Genomic DNA, 15,249 nt, shown 5'->3' on the forward strand with positions numbered 1-15,249 from the left:
TCCTGTGCCCTGACTGATAGGCTTACCACAAATTCAAGATAAGAATGTATCTAATCAGCCCTATTCACCACCAAGTTATCCTTTTTCTCTAAATTTTAAGCCCCCACCCCCACCCCCCAGCTCCTCCAAGATGGGAGATGGGTCCAAAGGCCATTAAGAGTAACTTGGCATAAATATAGAGTTTAAAAAATAAAATATCTAGGGCTGGGCGAGGTGGATTGCCTGAGCTCACAAGTTCAAGTCCAGCCTGAGCCAGAGTGAGACCTCTATCTCCAAAAATAGCCGGGTGTGTGGTGGGTGCCTGTAGTCCCTACTAATAAAGAGGCTGAGGCAAAAGAATGCTTAAGCCCAAGAATTTGAGGTCGCTATGAGCTGTGATGCCACAGCACTCCACCAAGGGTGACAAAGTAAGACTCTGTCTCAAAAAAAATAAATGGGCTTGGCACCTGTGGCTCAAGCGGCTAAGGCACCAGCCACATACACCTAAGGTGGCAGGTTCGAATCCCCAGCCAGGGCCCGCCAAACAACAATGATGGCTGCAACCAAAAAATGGCCAGGCGTTGTGGCGGGCACCTGTGGTCCCAGCTCTTTGGGAGGCTGAGGCAGGGAGACTCGCTTGAGCCCAGGAGTTGGAGGTTGCTGTGAGTGTGATGCCATGGCACTCTACCCAGGGGGATAGCTTGAGGCTCCGTCTCAAAAAATAAATAAATAAATAAATGAATTAAATTAAAAATAAAATATCTAAAGTCACTTCTTCAAGCAGGCTTATAAAATTTACCTACATATTCACTATTGGTGAAGCAAAAACATCGTAACAAGGTAGAGGAAATGTTTTGCATACTTGAAAATAAACCATTAAAGCACTGAAGTTTAAACACTAAAGGCAGCACTTGGGTGAGTAGGGAATTTCTTCTGAAGTACCTAAAGAATGAGGATTAGGCCTCCAAGAACAAAGCCAAACTTCTCTGATGTCTGTGATGCCTACCTCTTTGAGAATCCTCTTTCCATACCAATTTTTCCTTGCTAGATTTTGATGTAACACACAAACCTAAACACTGGCTGGGAAAGGGGATAGATAATAAACTATTTTTAGTTTTAGTTTTTGTTTTTAGATAGAGTCTTACTCTGTCACCCTTGGTAGAGTGCCATGGCATCATAGCTCACAGCAACCTCAAACTCTTGGGCTCAAGTGATCCCCTTGCCTCAGCCTCCCACGTACCTGGGACTACAGGTGCCTGCCACCACACCCAACTATTTTTAGTAGAGATAGGGTCTCACTCTTGCTCAATAAACTATTTGTAAAATGCTTAGCTTTTCAATGATTCTGAATTTGATTATGACAATAACAGTTTATTGATTTTAACAATTATATTAACCCTATAAGGCAGATGAGACATGTCTTATTGGTACTGATACCCCTTTTATAGATAAAAGGCTTATGGAGATTTACATGACTTAGCACCAAGTTCACATGGCTTACGTGACAAACAGGAAAATATAACTCTGGTTTTCTGATTGTAGAATTAGTTGTTCTGTACTATTTTATGCTGTCATTTTAAAAAAGTAGATTTCAGTATAATTCAATTAAGTTAAGGACATCACACCTGTGCATTTTCTCTAGCTAGACTATAAAATTTCATGTTGGATGACTGATAAATAGTGATCATAAGAACATTTCTCTATAATGACAGATGGAACATGATGGACAGACAAGAATTATCTTAGATAAACAGCTAGAAAAGCAATCCAAACAACACTAATACTGTGTCCACAATGTCCATTGTGGCCAGTAAGGTAGAGTTATGAGCTATGAAAATTTATTTGTGAATATGAATTGCCACATCAGGATCTTTAGGTGAATAAAAAATGATACCCCTCCCCCAGAACACTTCATTTCCATTTGTCAAAAATTACAAAATATTAAAATGTACCATATCTGTGATACGATTGGTACTCTATCAATATGATGCCTTAAAATATGAAACCTGCACAAACGTATTAGATAGCCAAGTATCAAAATGTCCAGAAAATAATAGCTTAGATGCCTTCTAAGCCTTTAAGTGTAAAAAGTCACTTGTCAGCTCAAATGGTGATTAATATGGCAGAAAAAGAAACTTTTTAACAAGAAAATGAAGATCAGAAATCAGGATGACTGGGCAGCACCTGTGGCTCACTGGGTAGGGTGCTGGTCCCATATATCGAGGGTGGTAGGTTCAAACCCAGCCCCAGCCAAACTGCAACAAAAAATAACTGGGCGTTGTGGCAGGCACCAGTAGTCCCAGCTATTCAGGAGGCTGAGGCAAGAGAATCACCTAAGCCCAGGACTTGGAGATTGCTGTGAGCTGTGTGACACCATGGCACTCTACTGAGGGTGATAAAGTGAGACTCTGTCTCTACAAAAAAGAAAGAAAGAAAGAAAGAAACAAAAGAAATCAGGATGATTGGTAGCAATTTGGAGGAATGCAGAGAGAGTCAAAAAGAAATATATTAATTGGTAAATATTGAGTTACCTAGAAAAGTTTGGAAGTCCTGCAAAGAAAGGCTCACCAGAGGCCTTTTCCTCTAAGTCCCTTGGTGGTCTGTCATAGCCAAAACTAAGACCAATAAAGATTTTTTTTGAATTTCAGAGATTCAAAGCTTACAGAATATAATGTTTTTACCCATGCAACTGGTATTGAGCCATATAATTAATGTGAAAGCTGGTCTCACTTTGTCATGCTCAGTAGAGTGTTGTACTGTCACAGCTCACAGCAACTTCAAACTTTTGGGCTTAAGTGATTCTCTTGCCTCAGCCTCCCAAGTAGCTGGGACCACAGGCACCTGCCACAATACCTGGCTATTTTTTGGTTGTAGTTGTCATTGTTTGGCAGGCCCAAGCCAGGTTCAAACCCACCAGCCCTAGTGTATGTGACGGGCACCCTAGCTACTGAGCTATAGGTGCCAAGCCAGTTCCAAATTTCTATGGTTATATATATTTATTGACCACATAGGAAAATAGGTGAGCAGAATTCAATTGAAGACCCAAGGTGCTTTCTCACTGCCATAAAATCTGTGGGTAAGTACCAAAGAGTCTAGGTGTCCTAGTTCCTCTTCCTTCTTGGCAGCATTTATCCTCATGTGCTCAGGTATTTTGTAATCTGGCGCTGTCTTCAGATTGAAATCTCCCATATACAGCTGGGCTTCTTTGATGGCTACTAGGTCTTTGGGATCTTCATAGTCATCAGCAGGTTTACTCTTATATCTATGAGAAAAATAGGTGATCCAGAACAAATATAATAATAAACTCTAATTTTTCTATTTTAAGATGGGCAGACATTCAAAATACTTCATAAAGCAAAAGTACAATTCTGAATCTGTGATGTCACTTTTATCTATAGACTCCAAGCACTTTTTAATAGTTAATATTTCTAAAGCATCTCAAGCAAAATAATATATGGCTAAATAAATATAAATAAATTGGCAGATTATGCTAAAATAATCTGAATTACTTTGGTTCACTTCTAAGCAATTAACATTAACATTATTATTTATTACCTTAATAGACCTTGAGCCCCAGAAATTAGGTGTTTTTTAAAATGTCCTAAGAAATCAAATATTTTTGTTACATAAATGAATGTCATAAAATTTTTTTAAAAGGTATTTAGTTCAAGATGATAGCATTAGCATATAGTCATGTATTTTCCTTCCCCTCTCTCCCCAAATTCCATGGGAAAGACAGTAGTATGGAAGTATAAAAAGTTATACAATACTAGGAAAGCTAAGAACAGGATAGAAAGCTAGGAGAAAACCAGTAAAATTGATATATTTCTAGAAGACATAAAGAGGATTAAATTACATTTAGTGAATAAACCAGACCAGAGAAAATTATAGCCCAGAATACCACAGGAGCAGGTTACAAAAAGGATTGAATATAGTCTTCTTGGTAGAGTCCCTAGAAGGCACTAAGTAAGCAAGTATGGAGAATAGAATGGACTGATAGGCATATTTGGCAAAATTGATTAAGAGAGTGAAAAACAGAGGGAAGGAAGGAGGGGGTGGGGGCCACAAAATGTGACACATCTCTTGGGGGTGGGACACTATTATTTGAGGGACTTTATCCAGCTAATGCAAGCAGTGTAACCTGGCTCTTTGTACCCTCAATGATTCCCCAGCAATAAACAAACAAACAAAAAAGAGTTTAGGGCAATGCATGTGACTCAAAGGAGTAAGGCACCAGCCCCATATACTGCAGGTGGCAGGTTTAAACCCAGACCCAGCAAAAAAAAAAAAAAAAAAAAAAAGAGTTAAAAGAAAAGTAAGATCTCTAATAACCTCAAAAGGAAACAAAACAGGAAATAACAACAGATACCACAGAGATACAAGAGATTATCTCTGACTACTACAAGAAACTTTATACCTAGAAATTTGACAATGTGGAGGAAATGGACCAATACCTGGAATCACACCATCTCCCAAGACTTAACCAGGAAGAAATAGATCTCTTGAACAGACTGATATCAAGCACTGAGATCAAAGAGACAACAAAAAAATCTTCCAACAAAAAAAAGCCAGATGGCTTCACACCAGTATTCTACCAAGCCTTCAAAGAAGAGCTGCAGAACCCATTTGCATGTTATGAATCTGACAAAGGACTGATAACTAGGATCTACCATGTTTCCCTGAAAATAAGACATTGTATTATATTTATTTTTTCTCAAGAATTTACACTAGGGCTTATTTTCAGGGAATATCTTATTTGTATTAAGTATAATACAACAATCTACATTTATTCAAATACAGTTAAGTCATCTTCTTCTGGAACCTGACAGGGGGAGCCAACCTTGTTGGTGGGGCTGGTGCTAATGATGCATGAACTCCTTTCCCCTAGCCGCTCGCACATGCACAATAGGATGCCTGCGACCGTGGTTACCACACACGCACCCACACAAGTGGGAATGGCTCAGAGAAAGGAGCTGTGGCAGATAAAAGGTAATCCAGTCTTCCTTACTGCTCCACGCCTAAATGCATGGCATGTATGGCAGTATATCTGCATAGCCACACCCATCACTAGGTCTTATTATCAGGGTAGGGCTTATATTTAACAAATGCATAGAAATCCTTCTAGGGCTTATTTTTTGGGTAGGTCTTATTTTGGGGGAAACATGGTATAGAGAACTCAAACTAATCAACAACAACAAAAAAGAGAAAACAATCCCATCTATCACTGGACAAGAGATATAAACAGAACCTTCTCTGTGGACGACTGACAAATAGTTAACAAACATATGAAACAATGCTCATTGTCCTTAATCATCAGAGAAATGCAAATCAAAACCACCCTGTGTTATTACCTAGCCCCAGTAAGATTAGCCCACATCACAAAGTCCCAAAGTTTGGGGTGCTCCCACTTAATGGGCACAATGTAGGGGTATATGGCACACCTTTTGACTGTGGGACACAACTACAAGATGGACTCATACCTAACAAATTCAAATATGGTTCCTTGGTTGTTTGTACCCTCACATTAATCTGAAATGAAAAAAAAAAATGCCCCCCTCAATACACACACACACACACAAAAGAAAGGAAAGAGGAAAGGGAATGAAAAGGAGGGGAGGGAAGGGAAGGAAAGGGAAGCAAATGAAGGGAAGGGGAGGGAAGAGAAGAAGCTGCCAACCAAGAATACTATAATTGACAAATGGTCCTTAAAAATCAAGGAAAGAGGAAATACTGATATATTATAAATTAAGAACTATAAAGGGACATAGAGACAGGTAAGGTTTATAGATTTCATTCAAACTGATGAAATGGCAACAGCAATTGTTTGTGATAAGTTGTATGTACATATTAAAGTATCTAAACCAAACATTTAAAAAGCTGAAGCCAAAAACACTATGGATAAATCACATTGAAATGTTAACAGTTTTAAGTAAATCATAGAATAGAAAAAACAAACAAAAATCTAGAAAAAAAAAGAACAAACAGAAATAAAATTTAAAATGGCAAATGTAAGCCATATCAATATCAATAATTACATTAAATATAAATTATCTAAGTAGACCATTGAAAGACTGTGATTAGTACAGAGAATTTAAAAACATGACCCAGCTCTGTGCTATCTAACTTCAAATATAACAAAATAGGTAGATTGAAGTAAAGGATGAAAGCAGTTATATCATTGAAATACTAAATGCTTTCCCTCTAAAATCAAAAACAAGGTATAGATGCCAGCTCCCCTCACTCTTTTCTCAACATAGTACTTGAAACTCTAGCCAGCGTATACAGAGTGAATAAAAGGAAATATATACAATATTTTTTTCTGAAATTCATAGGGAAAGGCAAAACAACTAGAATATACAAAGTAATTCTGGAAATGAATAAAATGAAATGAGTCAACCTACCCAATCTCAAGACCTATTATACTATCTATCACTATAGGAATCAAGCTATATACAGTGTAGTATTGCCAAAAAGGACTCATATATAGATCAATGGAACAGAAAGTGAACCCAGAAATAGATCCACATAAGTGATTTTTGGCAAAGGTACAAAAGCAGTTCGATGGAGGAAATATATTTCCAACAAAATTTCTAGAGCAACTGGACATCCACAGTGTATTAGCAAAATGGAATTTCTGGATCTGAAACTCTGAGGATCATAGATGTTCCACCAAACTAGATCTAGGTGACCTGTCGTTAATACATTTATCTCCATCTCTGTTTCTAATTCTTTCTTTTTTATTTAAATAATAATGATGTTCATAAATAGATTTCTTTAAGATACATTTGGGTCTCACATGTTAAAAAGATAAAAAGTTCGGTAAAAAAAGAAAAAAAGAAAAACTCACAATTCTTCCCATTCTTTTTTTCGCTCTTGAATCTTACGTTTGGCCCTTTCAGCTTTTAAAATAAGTTTCCTTGTTTTCATAATTTGATTGTCCACCATAATTTCACTTAAAGTTTTAGGACGAAATTTCTTCCCTTTTTCTATTATTGAATCTTCTTGTATGCTGACACTTCCACCTATAAAGAGAATTAACACTTTTTCAGCCTTTGAGACACAAAAATTAAACTCTCAAATATTATTTTGACCTACTACATTGAAAAAATCCAGAGAACACACTGAATTTGTGAATCAAAGTATTTAGTGAGTAACCACTATAAATTCAAACCTTTGACAAGTATTGTGGACAACCAAAATAAAAAGATCTGAGTCATAATTTTTTCTCTAAAGAACCTTATTAAAAAGTTGGCAAGAGAGGACATATATTAAATAATTAAAGAATAACATAGAAAATTATAGACCAATATTGGGAAGCTATATATTTCATTGTGATATGATGATGGGAGAAGGGGGAAGAAGCAAGTCCTATTTGACACATGCAATTTAAGTAGCGTATACCAACAGAAGTGCTCTGCAGCCAGCTAAAAAATGGTCAGAAACATACAATCAAATCTATGATTTAAAATTATTGAGACTCTGTCTCAATAAACCCCCATAAAATAAAATTATTTGCTTCATCAATTCACAAATCTATTGGGAAATTGTTTACGTTTCAGTCACATAAAAGTATACTTTAGGCTTGGTGCCTATAGCTCCATGGCTAGAGCACTGACCACATACACCAGACTGAACCCTGCCCAGGGCTGCCAAACAACAATGGCAACTACAACAAAAAACAGCTGGGCATTGTGGCAGGCGCCTACAGCCCCATCTACTTGGGAAGTTGAGGCAAGAGAATCGCTTAAGCCTAAGAGTTTGAGGTTGCTGTAAATTGTGATGCCATGGCACTCTACCAAGGGTGACATAGGGAGATTCTGTCTCAAAAAAAAAAAAAGTATACTTATAGAGATAAAAATTTAAAGAATAATATGAGAGATTACAGTTATATTTATATCACCATTTCATATTTCAAATATATGGTTATATTTACATCACCATTTCATATTTCAAATATATGGAAAAAGAAAAGTTTAATGTGGCCTATAGGGTCATGGGAAGGCTTTATAACAAAAGTGTAGTTCTAGCTAGGTCACCCTAAACTGGTAGAATTTAGAAAGGAGAGGGGTGAAGAGGTTACCCCAGCAGGAGCCTGGGTGTGGAATTAGGAAGTATAAGGCATAATTAAGGAACACTAAGCAGGTCAATAACTAAACAGGCAAATGGAATAGTATGAGAAGACACTACTGAAAACATAGAATGAGGATAGATTGCAGGGGTCCTCAAACTTCTTAAACAGGAGGCCAGTTCACTGTCCCTCAGACAGTTGGAGGGCCAGACTGCAGGCCCTGGGACCAGATGGCTGCTAAGCAGGACAGGCAGCAGCGGCAAAAACACCCAGTGGGCCAGATAAATGTCCTAGGCGGGCTGCATGCAGCCCGTGGGCCGTATTTTGAGGACGCCTGGATTGTGTAAGGATTAAATGCCAGGATAATGGTTTCAAATTTTAGAAGCAGAAAGGAGACATCAAAGATTTTTCAATGAAGAGGATGAACCAGTATTAACACAGTGCTGTATCATTTAACAATAGCCTAGATCTGGTCAGGCTGCAGCCACCTTTATTAATCCTCAACTGGGCTCTTCAAAACATCCCAGAATTCTTGTCCTCCACTACTCATCTGTAGTCATCTTGTGGGCAGCCACCAGAAACAGGTTGCAGAGGTTAGAGGTACTATTCTCACAGCCATATTCTCGGCTTTTCATTCTGTGTACGGCATATGTTCTTCGAAAATAGATCAAAAGTTTTTAGCTCCATACCCTAGAGCAGGGCCCCGGAATTTGAAAAGAAACAATGCCTAGAAATGAATATCTGTTCTTAAATCTAGAGCAATCCTAGATTTAAGAATAGCTGGATGTGGAAAGTGAGAAAACAGCAGCATTCAGTATCTTCACCCACTCTCAGTCACTCCACCAGGAACCTCCATTACAGAGAAAAGTGAGCATGAAGAAATTGTGGCCTCACCACATTCTCAGCCACATCACATACCACTGCTTCTCTTGATTATTCATACCAAAGGAGATCATCATGGAAGGATGGAGAACAAGGGATTGAGTTCAACCCACCAAAGAGGGTTCAAGGGGTCTGCCCACAAAAAGACACTTCAGTTTTAAAGCCTTAATAAAGAAGGATGGAAAAGCCTTCTTGTCATTTAGGCTACCTGTATCTTTCTGGCTGTCTTTTCTTCCAGGTCCCTCTTTGTCCAACCTCTCTAATTTGCTTGGTCTTCTTTCTGCTTGACTTGGTCGTTTAAATCTGGAGTACTTAGAGGGCTGCACCAGCCTGTATGAGAATATCTTGTGGTCACTTTGTATGGCATGAACTACAATAGAATCACTTTCCAATGGATCACGAAATCTGCCAAAATAAAACAAGTATTTGAAATAGTTGCCATTTTGATCATTCTTTGTTTTTTGTATTTTTGATTTTTGAGACAGAGTCTATGTCACCCTTGGTAGAGTGCTGTGGTGTCACAGCTCACAGCAACCTCAAACTCTTGGGCTTACGCAATTCTCAGCCTCTCAAGTAGCTGAGACCACAGGTGCCCACCACAACACCCGGCTATTTTTTGTTATAGTTGTCATTGTTGTTTAGCTGGCCTGGGGCAGGTTCAAACCTGCCACCCTCAGTGTATGTGGCTGGCATCATAACCACTGTGCTACAGGTGCCAAGCCCATTTTGATCATTCTGCATGATTAACTAGTTAGACTACAATATACTATTCTTATAAATAATACTCAAAATTTAACCATGCATACACCAACAGGATGTGATGGAAGTTAGATTGGGCTTGATTAAAGAAAAAGTAGAAATTCCTTCAAATAGAAGTACAAAACAACTTATTACTAATCAGTAAAATCTCATTGTTTTGCTACTCCTAAGTGTGCAGAAAAATGAAAAATTTGCAGACAGACTGCAATTTCATGGTAAATATATCATATCAAACCTTGAGAAATATAATCTATCTCCCTACCTATTATATATAAAAAGGAATTATATATAATAGATATACAGTAGATATATATAATGGTATATAGATGTATAAATGAATATAAATATATAAATACATAAACAAATATATATATATGTATGTGTGTGTCTAAGTCAGGGGCTTCTAAACCAAAAAGTGGGAAAATAATTTTTAACACTTGTTTCCCTGAGATTAAATGTTTACTGCACTAAAGCATTTAAATACATTTCATGCTCTTTTCTGGTTAACACAACACAAGCAGAAAAGTCTCTTGCAACATCCTATATGAGGCAGTGCAGGAAGCCCTGCACAAGTACAGGAGGTTTTTGGAAAGGATGGAGCTGCAGATCAGCTTGAAGAACTATGATGCTCAGAAGGAAAAAGGCTTCTCTAGCACCAGTAGGCTTAAGTCTACCCCTCACCCCCAAGTTCTCTTTGTGTATCCTGGGAGAAAAGCAGCACTATGACAAGGCCAAGGCTGTAAACATAACTCACACAGACACTGCGGTGCTAAAGAAACTCAACAAAACTAAGAAGCTGGTCAAGAAGATGGCCAAGAAGTCTGATGTCTTTTCAGCCTCAGAGGCTCTTATCAAGCAGATTCCATGAATCTTTGGCTCCGGTCTAAACAAGGCCAACAAGTTTCCCTCCCTATTGACACACAACAAAAACATGGTGTCAAAGCTGATGATGTAAAGTCCGCAATCAGGTCACAGATGAAGAAGGCTCTGTGTCCGGCCATGGCCATTGGCCATAGGACTAATGATGAGCTGGTATACAGCATCTTCCTGGCTGTTAATTTCTTGGTGTCACTGCTCACAAACTGGCAGAATTTCAGGGCTTTGTACATTAAGAGCACCACAGTCAAGCCCCAGTGCCTATATTAAGGCACATTCTGGAATTCTGGGAAGATGGTCGACTGGTAGTAACCCTGGTCAGAGGCTCCTGAGCAAAGGAAGAAAAACTGGTTGGAATCAGAATCTATGAAGCCAAAGACAGGGAGCTGAGCCCAGAAAGAAGTTTGGCAAGCTGTAAATCCAAGGAAGAGCATTTAAGAACACAAAATATAGGTACAAAGAGGGCACCAGAACTGCTTGCTAGAGCTGCATGCCTCCTGCGGGCGATGGGTGGCCGCAGAGGAGTCCCCTGCTCCGGGCAGGCACAGAACTGCTTGCTAGAGCCACACATCCCACAGGCAGCAGAGGAGATCCCTGCTCCAGGGCTCTGGGTAGGCCCAGAACTGCTTGCTAGAGCCGCAGGCCTTCTGTGGGTGGCGAGTGGTGGCAGAGGAGTCCCCTACTCCACGCAGCCACAGAACTACTTGCTAGAGCCTCACGTACCCCTCAGGCTGTGACGGAGGAGTCCCCAACTTTGGGTGGGCCCAGAACTACTTGCTAGAGCTGCGCACCCCATGGGTGGCAGAGGAGACTCCCGCTCCAGGGTTCTGGGCAGGTCCAGAACTGCTTGTTAGAGCTGCATGCCTCCCACAGGCAGCAGGTGGGAACTACTGCTAGAACTACTTGCTAGAGCCTTGCTCACCCCCACAGGTGGCAGTGGAAGATTTCCCCACTCTAGAAGGACCCAGAAATGCTTGCTAGAGTCGGGTGCCCCACAGGCGGCAGAGGAGCTCCCCGCTCCAGGGCTCTGGGTGGGCCCAGAACTGCTTGCTAGAGCCACATGCTTCCCACAGGTGGTGGGTAGCCACAGAGGAGTCCCCTGCTTTGGGAAGGCACAGAACTACTTGCTAGAGCCACATGCACCCCACGGGTGGTGGCGGAGGAGTCCCCCACTTGGGGCTGGCCCAGAACTGCTAGAGTCGCACACCTCACAGGTGGCAGAAGAGATCCTGGACCCAGGTTCCTGCTCTGGGCAGGCCCAGAACTGCTTAATAGTGCCTTGGGCATCCTGCGGACAGTGGCGGAGGAGTCCTCTGTTCCAGGCAGACCCAAAACAGCTTGCTAGAGACATGCACACCCCACAGGGGCCAGTGGGGGAGTTCCCTGCTCCAGGCACCCATGCTGGGTGGGTCCAGAACTACTTGCTAAAGCCACACGCACCCTGCAGGTGGCAGTGGAGGAGTCTACTGCTCTGGGCAGGCCCAGAACTGTTTGCTAGAGCCACATGCATCCAGCGGGAGGAGGTGGAGGAGTTCCTTGCCCTAGACACTCATGTTGGGCATGCCCAGAACTGCTTGCTAGAGCCACATGCAACCCAAGGGGCTACTGTGGAGGAATCTACTGCTCAGGGCGGGCCCAGAACTGTTTGCTAGAGCCAAGTATGGCCCACGGGCAGCAGTAGAGGAGTTCTCCACTCTGGGCTCCCATGCCTGTAGGGCCCAGATTGGCTTGCTAGTGCTGAACATCCAGTGAGCGATGGTGAAGGGCCCTCCACTCCCCCCAGCTACTCTGGCGGGGCTGAGCTAGGACTGATCTGGTCACTCACATGCCCTGTGCTACCACTGCCATTCCCCCATCCCCTGGCTGCTCCAGGGGGGCTGAACTAGGACTGATCTAGAGGCTACAGTTCCCCTGTTCCATCAGTTGCCCCAACAGAGCCAAACTAGGACTGATCTGGCTGCTGCCAGTGTCCTGCCCCTGGTCACCCTGGCAGGCTGAATGAGGTCTAATCTGGCTAAGCATATTCCCGTGCAACTGCTAGCGTTCCACTGCACCCCAGTCACCCCAGCACCCAAGAACTGGGAGAAGGCAGTTTGGCTGGGACAGGGTTCAAACCCACCACCCTCAGTATATGGGGCCAGTGCCCTACCCACTGAGCCACAGGTGCCGCCCTTTACCTTAGAATTGAAAACCATGTAGCCTAAACATTTGTATCCTCATGCTAAGCTGAAATTTAAAAAACAAATTTGTTAAAAACAACATATATGTTTTATAATTTTTAAAATTTAAGTGTTAAGCATATTTCCCACATTTAAACCAGAAAGGAGTGAGCAGAAATCTCAGAAAGATATCTATATCAGTAATAAGAGGATTCCTTGAGATTTCAAATCAGTGAGTACTTCAGGAAACCTCCGACCTGGCCACTTCATTGACACTGAAGTATGAATTACTTTATTCAAACATGTGCTCTCAAGCATTTTAACTTATAGGAAATATGGATCCTACCTATTCTCTAGCTTCTTTAAGCCAAGTTCATGTTTCTCTTTTTCCCAAGCTAATTCCAATTCCACTTGATGAAGTTTGTAAGCTGTTTTTCTGTTAATCTCAGCACGAATTTTGTTATCTAAATCAAAATCCTGCAGATAAATAGATTTATTGATCAAAATGGGTACTTTATCAATCCTCCACTTCATGCACAAATATAGTTTTTTAAGTTTTGGCCTCAAATTCATGCTTCTTCATAACTCCTAAATATCATAAACTCTATTATGAGGAAAAATACCTAACTTTTGATTGTAACTCTACAGTACATGAAGAAAAATTATCAAAAATAATTAATAATTCAAATAAAGTTATACATTGAAAGATTTTTCCACCACAATAAAAATGACGAGTGCTATCAATATTTGGAGAATGTACAAAGTTTTTAAAACATACTCTCACCACTCCAAAAACACTACCATTACATAACTGTCTAGGCATAAGGAGTTCATGGCAGAGTTGATTAGTAGCTGAACATCCCCTCTGGTGTGACCCCACCCAGCAATCTTTAGTGTCTTCTTGACATCACAAAGTTCTTGTTAAGGGTCCTTCACCAAGGGGTCTACTTTCTCCCATGAGGATAATTAGGGACCTCATGTTTCGTACCTTCATGCCTGGAAAAATATCATAACCTGCATTTATACTAGATCATAAGTAATAATTATTTATTCTAGAAGTATTTGTTTCTTTTAAGTAATGATATATGTAAAGTGCTTAGCCAGAGCACTTCTCAGTTACTTTCTCTCTTTTTTTATTTTTATTGAACGGTAACTATGTACCTTAATGCACTTCTGGGGTACAGTGTGGGGTTTTCACACACAATCCGAAACACTTCCATCCACTTCTCAGTTACTCTTTATCATAAAGTCTATTTTCCATACTCCAGAAGTCTTTACATTTTTCTTAGTAAAATAGCATAAACGTCTTTTAACTATTATAATTTGTTTTTTCCGATGAATATAAGTTAATCACCATGGTTTCACCAAAGCATTTTTCATATGAATTTGGCAAAGTACTTCTGGGATTACAGAACTGGGTAACCCATTGATATACTTTAAATGATAAATTCTAGGTTTTAAATTTATTAGTATTTTAATAGTAATTCCATTTATGAAGAAGTACAAAATGTCAAAACCAATTTCTAGTAGCTACCTAAGGCCCACAAGAAAAAAAACCCCACAAAATTGGCTTAAAATTTTTATTACTGCTCCCATAGCTACAATTAAACTGAGTCATCTTTTAGAAGCTTTGTAGATCAACCAGGTACTACTTTTTTAATAGATCTAATGAATTACAGAAATGGCATCTCAGAGAATCAAATTATACACATTTCTACCCACTAGACATTTTTTCTAGGTACAATGAGTTAATAACCAGATTCTAACTTATATAAATATCATGTTACCAAAAAACCAGTGTGAGGTAGCTAAATCCAATACAAAACTTTGTATTTTGTAAAGAGGCTCATCCGCTTTCTACCCAACTGGTGTGTCAAGCTCTACACACTGACTGGGCAGATAAAGGGAAATATAACAATGATTCTAAGTGTTTCTACTTGTTGGCAAAATATTAGTCTTGATTCTTATTCAAATTAAATTTATTTTAGACTTACTGTCCGTTTAAACTGCATATGCTTTGGTAATTCTTCATTCATTGCTAATAGTTTACTAAATTCATTCCTCAAAACTTTGAGTTGCTCTCTCTTCCCAGCTTTTATTTCTTCCATCTCTTTCATTAACTTATCATGTTCTCTTTTTCTCCTGGCAGATTCAATACTGAAAATGGAAATTTAAAATGATAATGAGTTATGACACGGAAACAATATTGGTGATTTGGAAATTCATTTAGCTTGTACAACTTCTGCAAAATGTTGACTTGATTTGCAAAAACTTGGACCCACTCAGTATTGCATCAAAAATCCCCATACCTGTAGGCTTTGGGATCTTCAATATCTTCTGGAACTACCTCTGCTTCAAATCCATACTATAAGAAGAGAAATGAAAGATTAGCCCCTTAAAACTGCATTTCTCTTAAAATATCTAAGAAGAAGTAAATCGAAGAATTTTTTTTTTCAATTTTGTTTTGCCAATTTCTATCAACTGTAGGTCTAAAAAGTAGTTTCACAAAAAACAAACTGGGGCTGG

The 15,249-nt window shown here is 39.7% G+C and overlaps 1 protein-coding gene and 1 pseudogene across 1 annotated transcript in view; one reads left to right on the forward strand and one right to left on the reverse strand.

The window, feature by feature from the left end:
* Positions 1 to 15,249, reverse strand: part of CFAP44 (cilia and flagella associated protein 44) — an 89,465-nt gene that overhangs the window by 30,364 nt on the left and 43,852 nt on the right. The window contains exons 19-24 of the mRNA XM_003797700.1: positions 15,033 to 15,088; positions 14,718 to 14,880; positions 13,070 to 13,200; positions 9,138 to 9,334; positions 6,827 to 7,001; positions 3,064 to 3,241 (exon numbers count right to left, since the gene is read on the reverse strand). Of these exons, the coding sequence (XP_003797748.1) occupies positions 3,064 to 3,241; positions 6,827 to 7,001; positions 9,138 to 9,334; positions 13,070 to 13,200; positions 14,718 to 14,880; positions 15,033 to 15,088 (900 nt within the window). The remainder of the gene's footprint in view (positions 1 to 3,063; positions 3,242 to 6,826; positions 7,002 to 9,137; positions 9,335 to 13,069; positions 13,201 to 14,717; positions 14,881 to 15,032; positions 15,089 to 15,249) is intronic.
* Positions 10,311 to 10,834, forward strand: LOC105887789 (annotated as a pseudogene).

This window comes from Otolemur garnettii, unplaced genomic scaffold (genome assembly GCF_000181295.1).
Source record: "Otolemur garnettii isolate 467f Iridium unplaced genomic scaffold, OtoGar3 scaffold00122, whole genome shotgun sequence".
NCBI lineage: Eukaryota > Metazoa > Chordata > Mammalia > Primates > Galagidae > Otolemur > Otolemur garnettii.